At 38.1% G+C, this 19,308-nt stretch overlaps 1 protein-coding gene across 2 annotated transcripts in view; it reads left to right on the top strand.

The window, feature by feature from the left end:
• Window positions 1-19,308, top strand: part of LOC116502225 (multidrug resistance-associated protein 1-like) — a 34,940-nt gene that overhangs the window by 2,578 nt on the left and 13,054 nt on the right. For both annotated transcript variants that reach the window (XM_032208023.1, XM_032208022.1), the window contains exons 3-16: window positions 1,567-1,711; window positions 2,086-2,249; window positions 3,306-3,483; window positions 6,843-7,097; window positions 8,589-8,654; window positions 9,260-9,397; window positions 10,769-10,915; window positions 12,070-12,154; window positions 12,268-12,334; window positions 13,626-13,752; window positions 14,340-14,516; window positions 14,837-15,004; window positions 16,056-16,242; window positions 18,505-18,574. In XM_032208023.1, coding sequence (XP_032063914.1) covers window positions 1,567-1,711; window positions 2,086-2,249; window positions 3,306-3,483; window positions 6,843-7,097; window positions 8,589-8,654; window positions 9,260-9,397; window positions 10,769-10,915; window positions 12,070-12,154; window positions 12,268-12,334; window positions 13,626-13,752; window positions 14,340-14,516; window positions 14,837-15,004; window positions 16,056-16,242; window positions 18,505-18,574 — 1,974 coding nt within the window. The remainder of the gene's footprint in view (window positions 1-1,566; window positions 1,712-2,085; window positions 2,250-3,305; window positions 3,484-6,842; window positions 7,098-8,588; window positions 8,655-9,259; window positions 9,398-10,768; window positions 10,916-12,069; window positions 12,155-12,267; window positions 12,335-13,625; window positions 13,753-14,339; window positions 14,517-14,836; window positions 15,005-16,055; window positions 16,243-18,504; window positions 18,575-19,308) is intronic.

Here is a 19,308-nt window from a genome sequence, read left to right as displayed (position 1 = left end):
CCAGTTCCATAATGTTTAACGAAAAGAAGGGAGTGGGCTGGGGTGTTAAGATTTCAGTTCTGCTCAGTTAGAGCTTGGTTTATGATGAAATAGGTTACTGGATGCAATTAAATTAATACTGTAAGTATTATATATCATCCCTCTTCCCAAGCAGAAGCAAACAAGAGTAATAAATTGTTAAACTCACCTTCAGTGCTTGCAATCTAAATGAAAAAGTCTCAAATTAATTGTTATATAATAAACATGTAATGCCATATTATGTTTCCTCAGCATTCATGCAATGCAGAGATTGCACTGTGAAGGGCATTTGGTAAATCAGTTTACCAAATAGCTGGAGGCAGCAGTGGTTTTTAGCACTGAGACGAATAGCCAATGTCATTCTGCATATCTTAAGTATTAATTGGTCTGCTTTCCTCATCTTCTCAAAAGCTGGTGCTCATAGTACAAGGCAGTGTTGTTTTTGCCTAAATTTATCAAGTGTAGGACAAATACGCTTTGTCTTTGTTACAGTTTCAGTAGAAAGGAGGCCCATATGGATAGTGAGGTCCACCCCCACTAGAATTTTGTTACTTCCAACAAAAGTTTCTGAATCTTACTCTGCATACTGTGCTAAGCACAATGGCACACACATTAACACGAAGCCCAGCACTGGCACTGATTGGCACAGAAGTCTGCACTGGAAGCACGCTCTAGAGAAGATGGACACTGCATCTGCATTTCAGCCCTCAGGAAGGAAAATCACCACCAGCCTAAAAGCATTACAGCTGCCACTGACAGGAAACACTCCTGTGTCCGTGTATGTGTCTCTTGCTGCTTCCCAGATGTTTGGGGCTTTCTTTAAGGTGCATAAGATTGTCCACATTAGTCCTGCTGCATTTTTTCCATCTCAGGAATGGGATGGCAAGTTCTCTGAAATCTGTCCTGCCTGTCAAAAAATACAGGTCAACAGTTATTCTTTGAAATGGAATTCTTGTAGCTTGTTCATCAGCCCTATTTTGCCACTTTTAAGACTGATTTCACATCTTTTTAACAATAAAGTGAGTAACAGCACTTTGCTGAAACAAAATTTTAATACATGAAGATCTGCAGTAAGGAAACTTCCATCATACTTGTGCTGAACCCCAGCAGTTTAAGGTTGTTACCTTGGTTAGAAGTGAGTCACAACATAATGCAATCTGAGAATTAAAAAAATAAGATTTAATTCCCAATTATAGTAGTAACTGTGTAATGGTGCTACACAGGTTTGTTTGTGAAATACTGTATTTTCCTGTAGAGAAATGTGGGATCAGAAATGTAGACAGACTTTGAAGTAAAAAGTTTACTCAGTCTGTTTGGGACCTTCTTACTTCAGGTAAGTTTCAGTATATTTAAGGTGACTGTAAGTATGTTCCAGTGTTAGGCTGTAGCCTTTATAAGATTACATATATTATTTTGAATATGGAGTTTGTTTATATACCCAAAATGATATCCTTAACTTTTTGAGTTTGTATGTCTGTGTGTTTTTTTTTTTCTGTATTTCATGCTGTCTAAATTGGTTGTTTGCTTTTTTGTTTGTTTGTTTTTCAGGCTAATATCTATAGGCTATAAAAAACCATTGGAGAGGGATGACCTGTTTGAGCTGAATGAAAGTGATTCACCATACAGCGTGTGTCCTAACTTTGAAAAGCAATGGAGGAAAGAAATCCAAAAGTCTGCTGCAGGATTGATGGCGGTGATAATCAAGAACAGCTAACATTTTTTTTCAACCTTAGACATAAAGTTCTTAAAAGTCTGCTAAGTTTTTTGACCTGTGACAATCATTTGAGGATTAAATTATTTTCTGATTTTGTAGGGCTTCTTGACAACCCTAAAAACAATATTTTTCCTTTCCTAAAAGATTTCTAGCCAGATTACATAAAACCACAGTTCATTTCTTACCACAGTTTTTCTTCAGTCCTGACTATAGGAAATGTGCTTCTTCAGAACATAAGTACAAACATGACTTGAAATGGACACTTTATGTTACATACGTTATATTTGTAGGTGGGGTAGAGGGATGAAATCATTTCATTTGTTAATTATCTACATATTTTTGTAATCTTGCAGGCTTCTTACATCAAAAGAATGCTATGCAAAAGCAAGACAACGAGTTTCCATAAGCAATCTTTGATTTTGCCACTATGGCAAACATTTAAATTTTTATTGATTAAAGTTGCTTTTCTAAAAGTTGCAGCTGACATTCTGCCTTTCATGAGTTCACAAATAATGAAGTAAGTTGTTAATGTGTTTTACTGTATGTTTAAAGATGATTAGTAATAATCAAGGGTTACCGGTATTAAAACCAAACTAAGCAACAGCTTAGATGTGTAAAGATGGGGTGGTTTTTTTTTTGTGTTTTTATTTTTTTCCTTCAGTGATTATCTGTAAATGATCTAATGAGGGAAAGCTCAAAGTGATCAGTTTATTGACTGACAGACTGAGATAAAAGCAATATAAACTCATTTCCACAATATTTAAGTGTTAAATATAGTTAAATACAAAATCAAATATTAAAAAAAAAAAAAAAAAAACAAAAGAAAAAAAAGTGAAGTGCTGAGATATTTAAGTTTCCTGCTTTTTGTTAATATTTTTGTGTCTCTACTTTTACAAAAAAAAAAATAATAAAAAAATTAAATGTACAACAATGTCTATAGTTCCAAGGTTTCTGGGAAAACTGTGGTAACTCTCTTCTAATGTTATTAATATCATAAGGTGGATGGATATTATGCTTAACAGAAAAGTATAAAGAATTTATCTTGTGCTTTTATAAAGAAAACTAATAATGAACAGAGTTATTGTTAACTTCCATACCCTGTGTCAGGGAAATTCTGTTGTATCCTGGGATGCTGAACAAACCTGTTGACCTGTTTCAAGATCTGTTTGAAGATACCACAGTTGCTGGTTATTTCAGAAACTTTTGCTAACACCAACATAAGAATTAATTTTCCTTCAGATTTATTTTCTCACTTTTGTAGTTGGTAGGTGCAGCCTTTGTGACTTCACAATTAAAATGCTCTGTTTTTTTTCTTTTGTGCTGTTCTTTATTTGTACTGCATTGCCAGCGAAGTCAGCACTAGCCAATTAATTTTTAGAATAGTGTTTGATAATTTTTTCTAGGCTAACAAATAGTAAAACACTATTTTTAATGTGGTTTGTCTTCATGACATGCCTGGATGCAAAATGGATTTAATTAAACAAGTTGCCAGTATGTCAATTTAGTGAACTTTATATTGTTGGTTGTTGACTATGTGCACAGAGTCTAAAATTTTATTTTGCTTCATTTACAGGTCAATGATAACTCTAAGTGAAAATCACCCTGGTTCGTATGGAAGTGGATATGGCTACGCTATTGCCCTTTTTTTTGTAGCTTTCTCACAAACTCTCCTACATCAGCTATACCAGCGTAACAATATGCTTACTGCAGTCAAAATCAAGACTGCCGTTGTTGGCCTGCTATACAAAAAGGTAATCATGCATTCTGTTTTCTTTCGAAACAAACAAAAAAATAAAATAAGCTTCTCAGCATGATCAAAACCAAAGATACTATAAACTGGTGACAGGCTTACAGATTGACTTTATATTGTGATGATTTTTATGCATAAGAATTTGTAATTTCAACAGCATTTCTCTTCAGATGCTCCAGTCTTGCAGTTAAATTCTTTTTTCAGCAACCTGTTACAAGCTGAGCTCTTCCTATTTTTATTAGATTTAGTTTGGATATAAGGAAGAAATCTTTCACAAAGAGGGTGGTGTGACACTGGAATAGGTTGTCCAGGGAAGTTGTGTGACCCATCACTGGAAGTGTTCAGCGTTGGGATGTATGGGGCTTTGAGCAACTGGATCTAGAGAAAGATGTCCCTGCCATGGGCAGGTTGAACTTGATAATTCTTATGGATCCTTTTCAACCCAAATGGTTCTATGATTATGGGATAATTTCCCCAAATTTACTGAATGACATAGGAAAATATTTCAGGCTAGAATTACAGAGAAAAAGCAAGGATGTATGTGATCACAGCTTTTGCTGTACAGTCGAAGTGAATATAACAAACTGAAGTTTGCCACTTTGTCTCCTCTGGAGGTTGAATTTTTTTCTCCTTGATTTAAATGAAACTGATTTTCACTTGATTTGAATGTGCAGTAGGTTAACTGCTGTATAAATCTATGTGTAACTTACATTACCTGCAGTATTTCTTATTAAAGTTGAGATTATTACTAACTGTGAGAGAGGAAAGTGCTCATAATGTAATATTGAAAGTATCTGTGTGTGACCTACAAAACATTAAAATGTTAAGAATGCTGTTACTGTATAGCATAGAATCATAGAATATTCCGAGTTGGAAGGGACCCTTAAGGATCATCAAGTCCAACTCTTGACACTGCACAGGTCTACCCAAAAGTTCAGACCATGTGACTAAGTGCACAGTCCAATCTTTTCTTAAATTCAGACAGGCTCGGTGCAGTGACCACTTCCCTGGGGAGCCTGTTCCAGTGTGCAACCACCCTCTCTGTGAAGAACCCCCTCCTGATGTCAAGCCTAAATTTCCCCGCCTCAGCTTAACCCCGTTCCTGCGGGTCCTGTCACTAGTGTTAATGGAGAAAAGGTCTCCTGCCTCTCGACACCCCCTTATGAGGAAGTTGTAGACTGTGATGAGGTCTCCTCTCAGCCTCCTCTTCTCCAGGCTGAACAGGCCCAGTGACCTCAGCCGTTCTTCGTATGTCTTCCCCTCCAGGCCTTTCACCATCTTCGTAGCCCTCCTCTGGACACTTTCCAACAGTTTCATGTCCTTTTTATACTGTGGTGCCCAGAACTGCACGCAGTACTCGAGGTGAGGCCGCACCAGCGCAGAGTAGAGCGGGACAATCACCTCCCTTGACCTACTAGCGATGCCGTGCTTGATGCACCCCAGGACACGGTTGGCCCTCCTGGCTGCCAGGGCACACTGCTGGCTCATATTCAACTTGCTGTCTACCACGACCCCCAGATCCCTCTCTTCTAGGCTGTTCTCCAGCGTCTCATCGCCCAGTCTGTACGTGCAGCCAGGGTTTCCCTGTCCCAGGTGCAGGACCCGGCACGTGCTCTTATTGAACTTCATGCGGTTGGTGATCGCCCAGCTCTCCAACCTGTCCAGATCCCTCTGCAAGGCCTTTACGCCCTCATTTGAGTCCACAACTCCTCCAAGTTTGGTGTCATCAGCAAACTTGCTCAAAATACCCTCTATTCCTACATCCAGATCGTTTATAAAAATATTGAAAAGTACCGGCCCTAAAATGGAGCCTTGAGGGACCCCACTGGTGACCGCCCGCCAGCCTGACGCAGCTCCATTTACCATAACCCTTTGGGCCCTGCCCGTTAGCCAATTGCTCACCCATCGTATGATGTTTTTATTTAGCTGTATGGTGGACATTTTGTCCAGTAGGATCCTATGGGAAACCGTGTCAAAAGCCTTTCTGAAGTCCAAAAAAATCACATCAGCTGGTTTCCCTTGGTCCACCATACGGGTGATCTTATCATAAAAGGAAATCAGGTTAGTTAGGCAGGACCTACCCTTCACAAACCCATGCTGGCTGGGACCAATGACTGCTTTGTCCCCCAGGTGCGCCTCAATAAGTTCGAGAACCATCTTCTCCATGATTTTACCAGGCACTGACGTGAGACTGACAGGCCTGTAATTGTTAGGGTCTTCTTTCTGACCCTTCTTGAAAATCGGCACAACATTTGCCAGCTTCCAGTCTACCGGGACCTCTCCAAATTCCCAGGATCGTTGAAAAATAATTGAGAGAGGTTCCGCGATGACGTCCGCCAGCTCTTTCAGCACCCGGGGATGAATCCCATCTAGACCCATGGACTTGTAGGGGTCCAGGTGGAGTAGCAAATCCCGCACACGTTCAGGGTCGGTTGGGAGTTTGTCATCCCCACCGTCCCGGTCCTCCAGCTCAGGGCACCCTGGGTCCCAAAGCATATGAGATGAAGCTGTTTTCTCAGTGCTGCACCTTTAATTCACTCTGTTACAAACACAACACATTGGTATTTTTACTGCAGTATTTGACAACAAAGCAAATGTTAAGGAAGACAAGACATAATCCCAATCTGAAGTAAAGTAGCCAATTTAAAATGCAATCGTTTTTTCCTCAAAGTATTCAAATAAACCTTTTGGCATGGCCTTTTCAGGTATTTTCTGAACCACTACACAGCATTTCACTTGTCAGCTGCAACTCAGGAAAATGGAGGAATTCTTTCTCTCATGTCATGTATGAGGATGTGTCAGTACATCAAGTCATGAACAGGGGAACATAGTATGAGGCTGCAACTAGAGTGGGCATGTCATCTGGCAAGTTTCCACAGCTACAGGTCAGAGAGATAGCTTGGTCCTCTCTCTGAATAGAGTCAGTGAATATCAGATCAGGTTGAGTTTTGCATGTGGAACGGATGGTGGAGTTGCTGCAGCACCGTCTAGTTTTGTGCAGGAATTCCAGGTGATACAGTGGAAAAATGTGAGTCACAGCAAGAGTGTGTGTGTGATTTGGCTGGGTATCAGTCCTCAGACACCTGGACATGTGGTGTCAGCCCGCTGCACTTGTGCTTGCTGTGAAGCCTGTTGCTTCCTGCACTTGGAAGATCCAAGCTAGCCCAAAGCTGAGCCTTTCTGAGCTCTCTTTGTGCTATGGTGTCCTCTTTATTTACCATGAGGAGTTGCAAGTTTGTTTCACTGAGTTCAGCTTTGCTTTACTATTTATCATCCCTTCTTTTAGCTTTTCCTGGGAAGTTAAACCCATCAAAATTGTTGATTTTTGCAACTTTTACCCTCTCTATTTTCTGGTTGCAGGCCTTAACTTTAGCAAATTCTTCACAACGAAAGTATACAACTGGGGAAATTGTGAACCTGATGTCGGCAGATGCTCAGCAACTCATGGAGCTAACTGTAAACATCAACCTGTTATGGTCAGCACCTTTTCAGATCATTGTGGCTGTTGTCTTTCTCTGGAAAGAACTTGGCTCCTCTGCTCTAGCAGGTGTAGCAGTGCTTCTTTTGGTTATACCTATAAACGCACTTATTGCAGCCAAAGTAAAAAGTCTGAAGGTGAGACATTTAAATAGACATGGTAAGGAGAGGTTTAATTGTTGTAATGCAGAAATGAAGGAGGGGGGGGGGGGGGTAAAATTATGCAGGCATAGGAATTATATTGGCACATCAAAATTAAAACCAAAACAATAAACAACCCAACATTGTAGCTGTTTTCCACTAGAGGGGAAAGTGGGGGAGCATAACTTCAGTAAGAAAGCAATATGTTTCATAGCTAAACTACTATTTAGATTGCATACCTAAATGTTCATTACACTGAAACAATACATTTGTATTAGTAAAAATTGCTATATGACTCAGTTTAGAAGCAGTTATGTTTTTGCATATTACATGCGTTAATTCTATTAAATAAGGGATTTTGTAGGATTATGGCCCTCTTTCACTTCTATTATTTAGGCTAAGCAGCTCTCTCAACCTCAGGAGAATATGTTATGTTTATGAGAATTCCCACAGAGGTACTATATGTGTTCCTGCTTCTTTCCTGCTTCTCTTATGCTACGGTTCTCTTGCATGAATTGCATATTACTTTAACTGACAATTTCACAAGGTCCACTGGAACAAACACTACAGCCCTAAGCTTTACATTACTATCAAGGCAAATACCTGTCTGACTTATTCTGCCTTTGATAGTGCAGCATGCAGTGAAGACTCTTCTACAGATCCATAGATTTTTTTGTAAGGCTGTGATAGTATAGAGACATCACAGTAAGAAAAGCCCTCACCTCTTTTGAAGATGCAGCTGGTACGCATATACTTAGATTCCTACTAAGATGTGAGAGAGAAAAGAAGTACTGGTGTTTTCCTGAACACCCTGAGAACTGGAAGCCTGATAGGTCCTTCCAGTACCTAAAGGGGGCCTACAGGAAAGATAGGGAGTGTCTTTATGAGGGAGTATACTGATAGGACAAGGAGTAACAGCTTTAAATGAAAAGAGGGTAAATTTAGATTAGATATTAGGAAAAAAATATTTATAATTAAAGTGGTGAGGTACTGGAACAGGCTGCCCAGAGAAGCTGTGGATGCCCCATCCCTGGAAGTGTTCAAGGCCAGGCTGGTTGGGGCTTTGGGCAACCTGGTCTGGTGGGAGGTGACCCTGCTGATAGCAAGGGGTGGCATAGAACTAGGTGATCTTTAAGGTCTATTCCAACCCAAACCATGGCTCTATGATTTTTTTTCAATATGAAGGAAATAATGATAGCAGAGAAGAGATTAAAAATTAAAAAAATAATAATAATAAAAAAATTGAAATGCACTCCTTAATATATATTTTAGGGGGAAAATGTTGTTGTAATGTATTAAATAATCCTTTATTTTATGTAATGGATTATATGACTTACATATATATCTGAAAATGATATAATTGCAGTGCTAGTGTGTTTTTCAGCAAGGCAAAAGTAGTGTAAAACATAATTATTACCTAAATATACTGCATATTTTCTTTCCTTTTTTTGTCACTGAAAAATGAAAATATTGCTGTCTTTTAACCAGAAAAGTCAAATGAGATACTCAGATCAACGAGTCAAGCTACTAAGTGAAATGTTACATGGAATAAAGGTAATGCCACAACTAATAAGGTGTGGTGTTTGGTTTTGTTAACTTGTGAAGACTGAAAACAAGTTATTTAAAAAAAATAGGGTTCTGTGAATAATCTTTCAGATAATATTGATAGAAGCTTATAAAGAGGACATTTTAACATAATGTGCTTAAAGTTTTTTTTGAAAGATATTTAATGGTTTAATATTATTTGAAAAACTTTATCTGTGATGCCTTAATTTTAGTACATTTTTATTAGAATGTAAAATGTGTTAGTAGATGTCTGAAAACCTTTAGCAGACTAAAATTTTGGTATGTAAAGAAAACACTTCTAAAAGTTGCCTAGTTTTAATCGTTATTTATACAATTCTGAAATAAAACAACTCATCATTTATGATGCATAGGAATACGTTGAAATGTGTAGAATTAAGGGGGACTAGAGCATTCTTTCCATAAGAATAACCTAAGTTTCAGCTACCTGAGCTCATACTTATATTTGTAAAACATTAAAGTTTTTATAGTTTGGTGTTTTTGTATATTTGAAAATGACATTTGGAGCTTAAGCTTATTTTGTGAAGCACGATCACTATTTTATTCAAAAACTTGTTTTTGTTTGATTTGTCTAGATCCTCAAACTTTATGCATGGGAACCTTCATATCAAAGGAAGGTCATGAATATTAGAGAACGTGAAGTGGATGTTTTGAAGTCATCTGGCTATCTGACGACTTACTCCATGCTAACATTGACATGTATTCCTTTCATGGTTCGTTTCATTAAAATATTCATTCATGCAAGACTGTTGTATTTCCAATTGCTTTAGTAGCTCACAATGTTTGCTCACAAACATTGCCTCACAGTATCTTAAAAAGATTATTAACACAATATATCTGAAGTCACAGGTTCTAATATTAATTATACGACTGGAGAGCAACAAGACAAAGAGATTATGGATTGAGTAACCTTTTAAAGACTTCTGCTAGAAAGTGAGAAATCAAATTTATGTCTTCTGAATCTCATTTCACTGTTTTAATTGCACTTTATCTGTTGCATAGAAATAACTATTTTCTTTATACTTCTGATTTAAGGGAGTGTATTTTCAATCTGAAATTTTTAGCAAGCCCTTCTCAAACACTAAACCTCTAAATAAATGGAAAAGAAAAACAAAAACAAAAAACACATAACAACAACAAAAAGACAACCATGAGCTGAATTCATTCTAGCTTTGTTTCAGCGGAATTGTATCAGGAAGCCATTCATGTCTTTGGATCTTTAAATATCTCTGTTAAACTTCATGGGAAAGTAAATGGATCAAACTGGATTTTTCATTAGGGATAAATGACCACTCTTAACTTTAGTTACACAGACTGGAATATTCTGATGCTTAACTCACGATATGTGAGTTAAGTGAGGATGAATATTCCTTAGGTATGGTGAGATGGCATTAGGCATTAAGGCCATCCGGTTTGTAACCTGGATAACTGAAATACTTGAAGCAGTGAGTAAGAAAAAATCACAAAATTAAGTGCAGTGAAATAATCAAATTATTTAGGACTTTCTTATGACTCCTAGTTTAGGACTCCTGTTTTAGTTCAAAACTCCTCCTAAACTCAAGAAATGGCACATGAGACCCCATAGGACAGGTTCTTAACTTTCAGCGTTTCTGGGTAGTTCTGAAGGCTCGAGTATCTGCTGCGTAGTAGCCCATCTTATTCTCTGATGACTATACGTTTTTTTGAAAAAAAAAAAAAAAATCGAGGTGGTAAAAATAAAGATATCTGCAGTAAATAATTTTACTTCATGACCAATATCATACAGACAGCAAAAAGAAAAAAAATGTGAATTTGCTGAAATGTCAGCATGAAATGTCATGTCTAAGTGTTTTCGAAATGAAGAAATCAATTCCTGAGATAGGAAAATTATTTAATAGTTTCATGCACGTCCAGTTGGGTCAACCCCAGTGGCCAAGTATTTCAGCACTCAACATTGCAACCATGAAATAATTTCCAAGTGCAGCAAATGCAGAGAAGTCCCTGTTTATATGTGAAGCAGAAATGGAATTCCACATCTTTCAAATGCAAACAAAATAGATTTTATTTATAATGTGATTTTTCTTTTCATTTTTTGATTTTAAAAGGTCTCATTGGCTACATTTGGAGTCTTCTTTTATCTGGACAAAGAGAACGTTTTAACAGCAACTAAAGTTTTTACATCTATTACTTTATTTAACATATTGCGACTGCCTTTGTTTGATTTGCCATCTGTGATCTCTGCTGTGGCCCAGGTAAGCATATTATGACTAAGGGCAGTAAAAGGCTGATGTTTATTCTGTCTTCTTGTTCTTCTCTGGTGTTTCATCTATATCTAGGAATGATTAAGTCATTCAGTTATTTTAAGTTACACTTTACTAAGATGAAACTGCACAGTATTTTTACAGAAGGGGAAGCATGAAGGCTGTTTAAAGGATGACTCACAGTTTTTTAACTGGAATGATAATGGGGTGGAACAGTTGATTGCGACTGAGCTTTCAACTTCTGGCTTTTCTTCCTTGATTGAGCTAAAATCATCTGCTTTTACTCAACTTCTCCTCTTCGCAGTTCCCAGTGAAAAGTGGGACCAGTTTGGGCCACATCTTTTTAAATAACTCAAACATTGTTACATGTTGGAGCCCTTGGTACCAAGTAGGGGAGGCCCAACGTGGCCTCTGCATTACTGTTTTTCACTAGTCACTGCTGAAAGAATTAGAGAAAAAAGAAGTAGAGCTGCTGAGGGCATTCCATCAGCAACCTTCAGCCCTAATGGTGTACTAGTAGGGATATTATATGGATTGGGAATTGTTAGCTTTTAAGGCTTTATTAGAGGTACATTATAGGAGCTGCCCATGAATGTACTCTGTCACAGCTTTTTTACAACCCAGCTTTTTGTAAGGATGGGTAGCACTGTGAACAGGTACTCATCCTGATGTGACTTCATTTATGGTCAGCATACTGTAAGATCAAAAACTTGTCTTTTCCTAAGGTTGAGTTCTATTAGCTTATAAAATTAGCAAAAGTGTAAATTCAGCTCATTTTATGTCACAGTACATTTGCATTCACAGTAAAATACTGTGTTTGAAAACAATCTAATCAGAAGAACTAGCCATTCAAGGATTAACTGTATATTTTAACATTGGATAGGTCAAGCACGCTCTGTTATTTTATAGTTACCTGTCAGCGTAGATCCTGGGGGAGAGGGAGGTGAACACTTGCTTATGGCTTCATTTACCGTGAACACCAATTTTTGTCTACCTTTAATTAGGACAAGGAATATGTCTTTTCATACTGTCCAGAGGTTTTTTTTTTGTTGGTTTATTTTTTGTTTGATTGTTTTTTGTTTTTGTTTTTAAGTATTATTTAAGAATTTAGGTAGCACAGGTTGTGCTGTATGTTCATCTTGCAGACCAAGGTTTCTCTGAGACGTTTAGAGGATTTTCTGTGTGCTGAGGATCTTAACCCTGAGGATGTTAATACAAGCTACAGTGGAAGTAAGCTGCAGTTACTCATTTTTAATTGCTCATTAGTTTAAATGGGTGATCATTAAGAACCTCAACTGAGGGGATGGATTAGCAACTGTGTTCTTTTTCCTTTACTACAACAGATCATGCTGTTGGGTTTATTGGTGCTTCTTTCCGCTGGGAGAAAAATGGCCTGCCAATCTTAAAAAAGTAAGATATTTATTCATTACTTTTTATGAGCTCTTTCAGTAGAGTGTGACATCTATAAAGATTTTCAGGGTTAGGACTAGTTCATGATGAAGACACCAGAAAGAACACACACTGTTATTTGCAGAGTATCCCATGTGATCAGTGTGCTCTGGAAAGTCAAATCTGACCTGGACTCCCTCATGCTCTAAGAGGAACCACATAGCGTATGGTTCTGCAACATAGCACTCCTATTGTTTCACACTTCAGTTTGCACAAGGAAGGTTTAAGTTTCTTTGGAAAGAACAAAGTTTGCTTTTCTTACAGTGGTCTCTCTTGCCTGAAAACGCTCCTTTTTTGTTTGTCATTTCTTAATGAGGTATTTTTTAGGTATAAATTCAGATATTTTTAATCTGCTACACAATGAATTCATTGCAGTGTTAGTAAGAAAACGGAATAATCATGCCCTGGAGTAGAATGAAGAACCTACTTGATAAGCTCTATTCAATTTTACTAGGGCAGCTGAAGTGGTTAGCACCCACCCAATCTAACCCTCTCACCATGCTGTCTACTCTGTTCATCTCAGGGATAGAGGGGATCACTTGCCATAGCCTGCAGTATAATTTCCAGGCATAAGCTGGTTTCAGCAGATGTCATTAAAGCCTGGTATAGTCTCTGTGTACAGTCTTTCTCAACCTTATCTATGCTTCAAACTTTAATCTGAAGGGGGGCTATGCTTATTTTACCATAGGGCCTTTGGTTTAGAACATGCTTAGATCCAGATAGCTGGAGTACAGGTAGAGGAAGTGGCTCTCTATGTATGCAGAAGTTTATGAGATCAGGTTGTACATGTTTTGACAGCAAAATTTGTGGAGGATGAAGAACAGCCTTTTTTACTCAGATATTTTTCACACGTTGTGTACAGTAGCTTCTACATGAGAAGTCTAGCTGTAGGTTGTCAGAACAAGGTAAAAAGCAAACTACAGGCCTGAGACAAGTAAATGTGTGCACTGGTTAGACATTCTCCCATTTGATTATATTGTGACCAGATGAAAACACAACCTCTCAATCTGCAGATCAGCAAATTTATTCTTAAAGTCATTATTGCATGTTGCTGAAGGGTATATATTTAAAAGGCATGCAAACTGAAATACTGATTTCTCATTGTCCTGAGGGTAAAATAGAATCATAGAATCATAGAATATCCTGAGTTGGAAGGGACCCTTAAGAGTATTTCTTTCTTACAATGACTGCAACCCATACATGATGCAGTGTTTACAAAGAGGATAACTAATTTCTTCCTCAATATTTTCAGCTTGAGTGTCAGCATTCCTGAAGGCTCTTTAGTTGCTGTTGTGGGACAGGTTGGATCTGGAAAGTCATCTTTTCTTTCTGCTATTCTCGGAGAAATGGAGAAACTTGAAGGAACAGTTCAGAGAAGAGTAAGATTGTCTGTCTGTCCCTCCATACTCCACTCCGACCTACTCACCAGAAAATAAGGAAAACTGCTTTTGGAAGTGCCATTTTATCTTTTCATCCATTTTTACAGGACATACAACTTATGTAAGAAAAGATCTAGGAGCATTTCTGGTGATCATTGCTATCCTGTAATCTTAATTTTTAGGGGTTTATATATTCCACAGAAAGTTAGGTAAAAATACAGTCAAACCGTATGTCAATACATGCAGCAAAATGGCTCTACATTAGGTATGTAAATATTACCTTTAAAAGATGTCACTGTTTGTCACTGAGATCTTTCACTGAACGACTTCACTCAATGCATGTCCCAGCTCTGTCAGTTTTATTTGAAGTATGTGCTGTTATAGTAATTATCAGCAAGCTGTTGTACAGGAATATTAAACCAATTGTTTTTTATTAGTCAAAATTTTACCGCTTTATTAATGTTCAAATTACGGAAGTAATGTCCTGTTATTTTGAGATAAAGCTAGAATAGCAAGATTATATTAAAATGCTATTTTTGGTGCTCAGAAAGACCAAGTAAAAAATGTTTCCAATTCTTTTAATTTAGGGTTCAGTGGCATACGTTGCTCAGCAAGCTTGGATTCAAAATGACAGTTTACAGGAAAATATTCTCTTCGGCGCAAATCTAAATAGGTCATACTACGAGCTTGTTTTAGAGTCTTGTGCTTTACTGCCAGATTTGGAACAGTTACCGAAGGGAGATCAAACAGAGATCGGAGAAAGGGTGAGAATTTGAAGTATAATTAATATTAATATTAGTATTGCCCGTATGCCTGTAAGTAATAGTTAATTTTCCACGGTGCATTGTAATTGCCCATTTTGAAATGAGAAGTTAATCAACAAGGGGCAAACTTTGCTCTAATTACTTAAAAATCCAACTTGTAACTTTTCTATTTTTATAAATATTAGAAAATTTACTTTGGTTACCTGAAAAATACAATGATGAAATTGACTATGATATGCTGGTCTTGTGTAGTATTTTGTATTAAAATGTGTTTTTTTTTTTTTTTTTTTTTTTTTTGTTGCTTTTTTTTTTTTCCTTAGGGCGTCAATATAAGTGGAGGGCAGAAACAGAGAGTGAGTCTTGCTAGAGCTGTATACAGCAATGCTGACTTGTATCTTCTGGATGACCCCCTATCTGCTGTAGATGTACATGTTGGGAAACATCTTTTTGAGAAGCTAATTGGGCCTTCGGGCCTCTTAAAAAACAAGGTAAAGTAGGGAGGCTGCTTTTCAATTTGGGGGTGAACTGCTTTGTACAATGCAACAGACACAATGCCTCAGTCATTCTGCAAAAGTTCATCTTTTTCCTAATGTGTTGTTGAAAAATATTCTGAATAAAGAGGCTAAATAAAAAGCACAGCTGAATCTACCAGTTTAAAGCCTATCAGATGGCCATAGTGCAGGCAGAAAACAAGACTGAGAGCTGGCCTGACCTCGAAGTCTGAAAAAGTCATATAATACTTGGTCATTTCTCCTTTGCTGGCAGCTATTGAGGAGTGCTGTGATGTGCATATACAAGGCAGGGTAGAGCCCTTTGTGGTCACTCTTGATGCTTCACTGCCATAAATAAGTTATAGCCAGTGTAAGTTGTAGAAAGAAGGGCTTCTTGTTGACTGAGGAAATTCCCAAAGGGAAAGTGGAATCAAAGGGAATAAGTCCTCCCATGTAAGATCTGTTAATGTGGGAAGGTAAGATGGACAGTAAAATATTCTCTCTTCAGTGCTATGAGTTAGTGCAGATTAATCCTGCTGATGCCTGCAAAACACATGTATTATTATGAACTTACTTATTAATAGTTTACTTACTATGAAGTAAATGTCTTTCACTTCCGTCTCTCCCTTCTTCCTTTTCCTAATTTACGTGCTCTGTAGGTGATAGGTATCTGGCAGAAGAAAGAACTCTAGTAATGGTAGACTTCTAGGCAGATATAATGGTAAGACTGTTAAACTACTGTACTGTCATATACAACTACCTCTTCTCTTTATGATCTAATCTAAACCACCCCTGAACAGAAGACAAACATTAAGAAACAGTTAAGTACAAGTAATATCAAATAGCTGTAAGCATAAACAGTTTGATGTTGCAGTTGGCAATTTAAGGAGAAATGTAGTAAAGCAGGCAATGAACAACCGTAATAGTAATAAAGTAGACAAATAAGCAAAATCCCAGAAAACTTCCAACTGATCATTCCAGCATAAAATGCCGACTTTTAATACATGCTTTGTTTTTATATGCTGAAATAGAAAATCCTGTGTTTCAGACTCGTGTATTGGTGACACACAACCTAATGCTCCTGCCTCATGCTGATCTTATAATAGTGATGGAAGAGGGCAAAATAAGTGAAATGGGGACCTACTGGGAACTCATATCAAAGAAGGCTAATTTTGTTGAGCTTATTCAAGTCTTTGGTGCAGAGAATAGAAGTGAAGCGACAACCCCAAAGGAAGGTGAGAAAACTTGTGTACTGTGTTTATTTAGTATTTTTCCTTTTCATTCAAGCTTCCCAAAATATTCCTCCTCTCCTTCCTTACAATTTCTGGAAAATGTAGAGCATTCCCATCTACATTTTGATTATAAACTAAAATAAAATTCAGGCTTCAGTGCACTGACATCGAATGTTTTACTCTTTCAGCTAAAGTATGTACGATCAAGCTGCCTTACGCAGCTGTTTTCTAATCTACGTACTCGTGGACAAGTAACTTAGAAAGTTACTTGATTCTGTTGAGGTTTTATTATTCAATAAATAACAAATGGACATTTCAAATTCCTCAAGTATATCCTTTATATTGTATGCTTCACATTTCCTTCACCTTAGACTGCTGTAATCATGGCAGAAGGCATAGGAGAATACTGTCCATTTGTAGGATAAAAAATAAACGAAGCTGTTTGTACTCTTAAAAGATACTTCCAGCAAACTAAACAAAAATGGCATAGTACCTTGAAAAAGCATACCTACAAACTATCTGCTTGGATTGGGACTCACTTCTTTACCTGAGCTGTTTCATGTGTGCTCTTCATTGAGCTGTGGAAAAGAAATAAGTACATATTCAATGCAGACTGTTTGACTTGATTTCGTCACGTACTTTAGAAGGAGATGAATTGTGAATATTTAATTTTGAGAGAATACATCTCCACATAATACAGAAGAAGACTCTTAACAGATAAGTGCCTGCAGATGGTTGTAGTGCTGCTTTCCATTTAACGTAGTGACTCTAATTTGAGTTTGTAGCACACAGCACAGTCAGGTGAACTTATTAATTCAGGCCCTACACTGAAGCAAGCACTCTCAAATATTTGCTGGGGGTTGATGTGGAGGAGGGGAAAAACAGAACCACAAACTTGCAAAAGGACAGTCTTGGGTTAGCTGTAGGGCTCATGGTGTGAGGGAACATGCATTATTCATGAAGGATTCAAGGGAAGGGGAGCCGAGGTAACAAGGAGGAGAAACAATACACAGTGTGTTGTGATACAAAATTATACAACAGAGGTACATGCAGCAGGATAGATGGATGTAGAAATCATAACTGTCTTAAAAGGTCTGTTGACTTAAATTACATTAAGTATGAAAAAAGAAAAAAAAATCAATTTCTGAAAAAGTGTTGTTTCATGTAATTAACACACAAAGAACAGAGAGTTCAGTTTTCCAGCTAAGATGCCAGACTATTTTGAGATAAACACTAGTATTAATATTGTAGGGAGTTATAAAATTGTATTTTCAGTAAGAACAGAATTCCAAAGGGATTCTGCAAAGTTTGTCTGCTAGTATAGTTACTTCTGCTTCAGTGAAGATACCATAGCAGAAAATACAGAATAGTGCTTCCTTTATGAAGGTTTAGACAGTATTTCTTAAGTACTGCTGTTTCTGAGTTCCTCCTTTCATACAGTCAAGCAAACTATAGTGTGTGGTGGTTTTACCCTGCTATGCAGCTGAACTCCACCACAACTGCTCTCTCACTTCGCCTCCTCAAATGAAAAGAGCAGGAGGCTGCAGCCTCCTGCAGGCCACATCCACCTGCTCCACTGGGGGCTCCTCCACGGGCTGCAGCGTGGAGAGCTGCTCCATGTGGGACCCATGGGCTGCAGGGGGACAGCCTGCTCCACCAGGGGCCTCTCCACAGGCCACAGGGGAACTTCTGTTCCATGCCTGGAGCGTCTCCTGCCCTCCTTCTGCAGTGACCCTGGGTGCTGCAGGGCTGGTTCTCCTCTCTCACCCAGCTGCCGTTGGGCAGCAGTTTATTTTCCCCTTCCTTAAATCTGCTGTCCCAGAGGCCTACCCAGCATTACTCCCCAGCTCAGCTCTCGCCACTGATGGGTCCCTTTAGGAGCTGGCTGGAACTGCCCCTGGTCTGACATGGGGCAGCTGCTGGGCTCTGCTCACAGAGGCCACCTCTTCAGCTCCACTGTTACCGAAACCTTGCCATGTACACTCAATACATAATATTACAAAATATATATATATATTAAATATGCTTTCCAACTTCTTCCACATTGGGAAGAAGATTTACTTTATGTTGCTGTTCTAGTATTTGGTCATAAATGTCTCTGTCTAGTGTAGTAGCTGTATCAAGATTAAAGTGACTTACACAATTCATAATTTAAAATACGCCTGTTCATCACTTTGTCCACTTTTTATTTCTAAGTTCTTTCACTGTACCCATCCACTCATGGTATAATGACTGAAAATATTTTTCTATTTTTTGCTGTTACAGTGATTTCTTCAAAAGAAGAGTGCCAACTAGAGAGAAGTCTGAAACAAAGAGAATTGAGGAAACTCAAACAGTAAGTACAAAAAAGCAGTAGCCATTGCCTATTTGATACAATGCCAGAGCAACCCTAAGTGCTTATGCTGAAGGCTGTGGTGATATTCCACTGTGTAAACATGGGTTAAGACTGAATGCCCTTAGCAGTTGACTACATAGTATGTATCTGGAGCTCATCTTCTGGTTTAGTTGTATGCAAAAGAAGTATAGTTAATGTACTAGATTATTTTATTATTACACGTACTGATGTACATGAGTTCAAGGGATCTGGTTCGTGGGCTGCTTCTCTCTGTAAATCAAAGCGTATTAACTGGGAGCGAAGGGGAGTTTCAGAAGTTTCTGTTGTGGTTGCACCCACGATTCCCTCACAGCAGCTTGACTTCCTGATGTGTTAACAAGCTGCTTATGTTCTTTGTTTTTCCCCTGTAGCATTAATTTTTCTTTTTCCACCTTTAAGAAAACTTCTGATCCCACAAGCAGGGGGATGAACTCCTTGATTAATTTGTAATGCACTATAGTGGCACATCTCCACCTAAAAATTCAGACAATGCAGGTCACCTAAGCCTAACCACCTTGGTCCAGAAGTAGTAGAAATGGATAAGGCAAATAGCAAGACCTTTTCCTTGGCCTACACAAGGACTGAGACCCAAGTTGCATGCTTCAGAAAAGGACAATCTTAAATTTCTAGCTGCAGAGTCAGTCAGGGCAAGCTGAGTTTTACCTACATGTAACGATACAAGAAATGAAAAGGCC

This window comes from Aythya fuligula, chromosome 1, assembly GCF_009819795.1.
Source record: "Aythya fuligula isolate bAytFul2 chromosome 1, bAytFul2.pri, whole genome shotgun sequence".
Lineage (NCBI taxonomy): Eukaryota > Metazoa > Chordata > Aves > Anseriformes > Anatidae > Aythya > Aythya fuligula.
The sequence above is the reverse complement of the archived record's forward strand: the minus strand, read 5'-3'. Positions and strand labels throughout refer to the sequence as shown.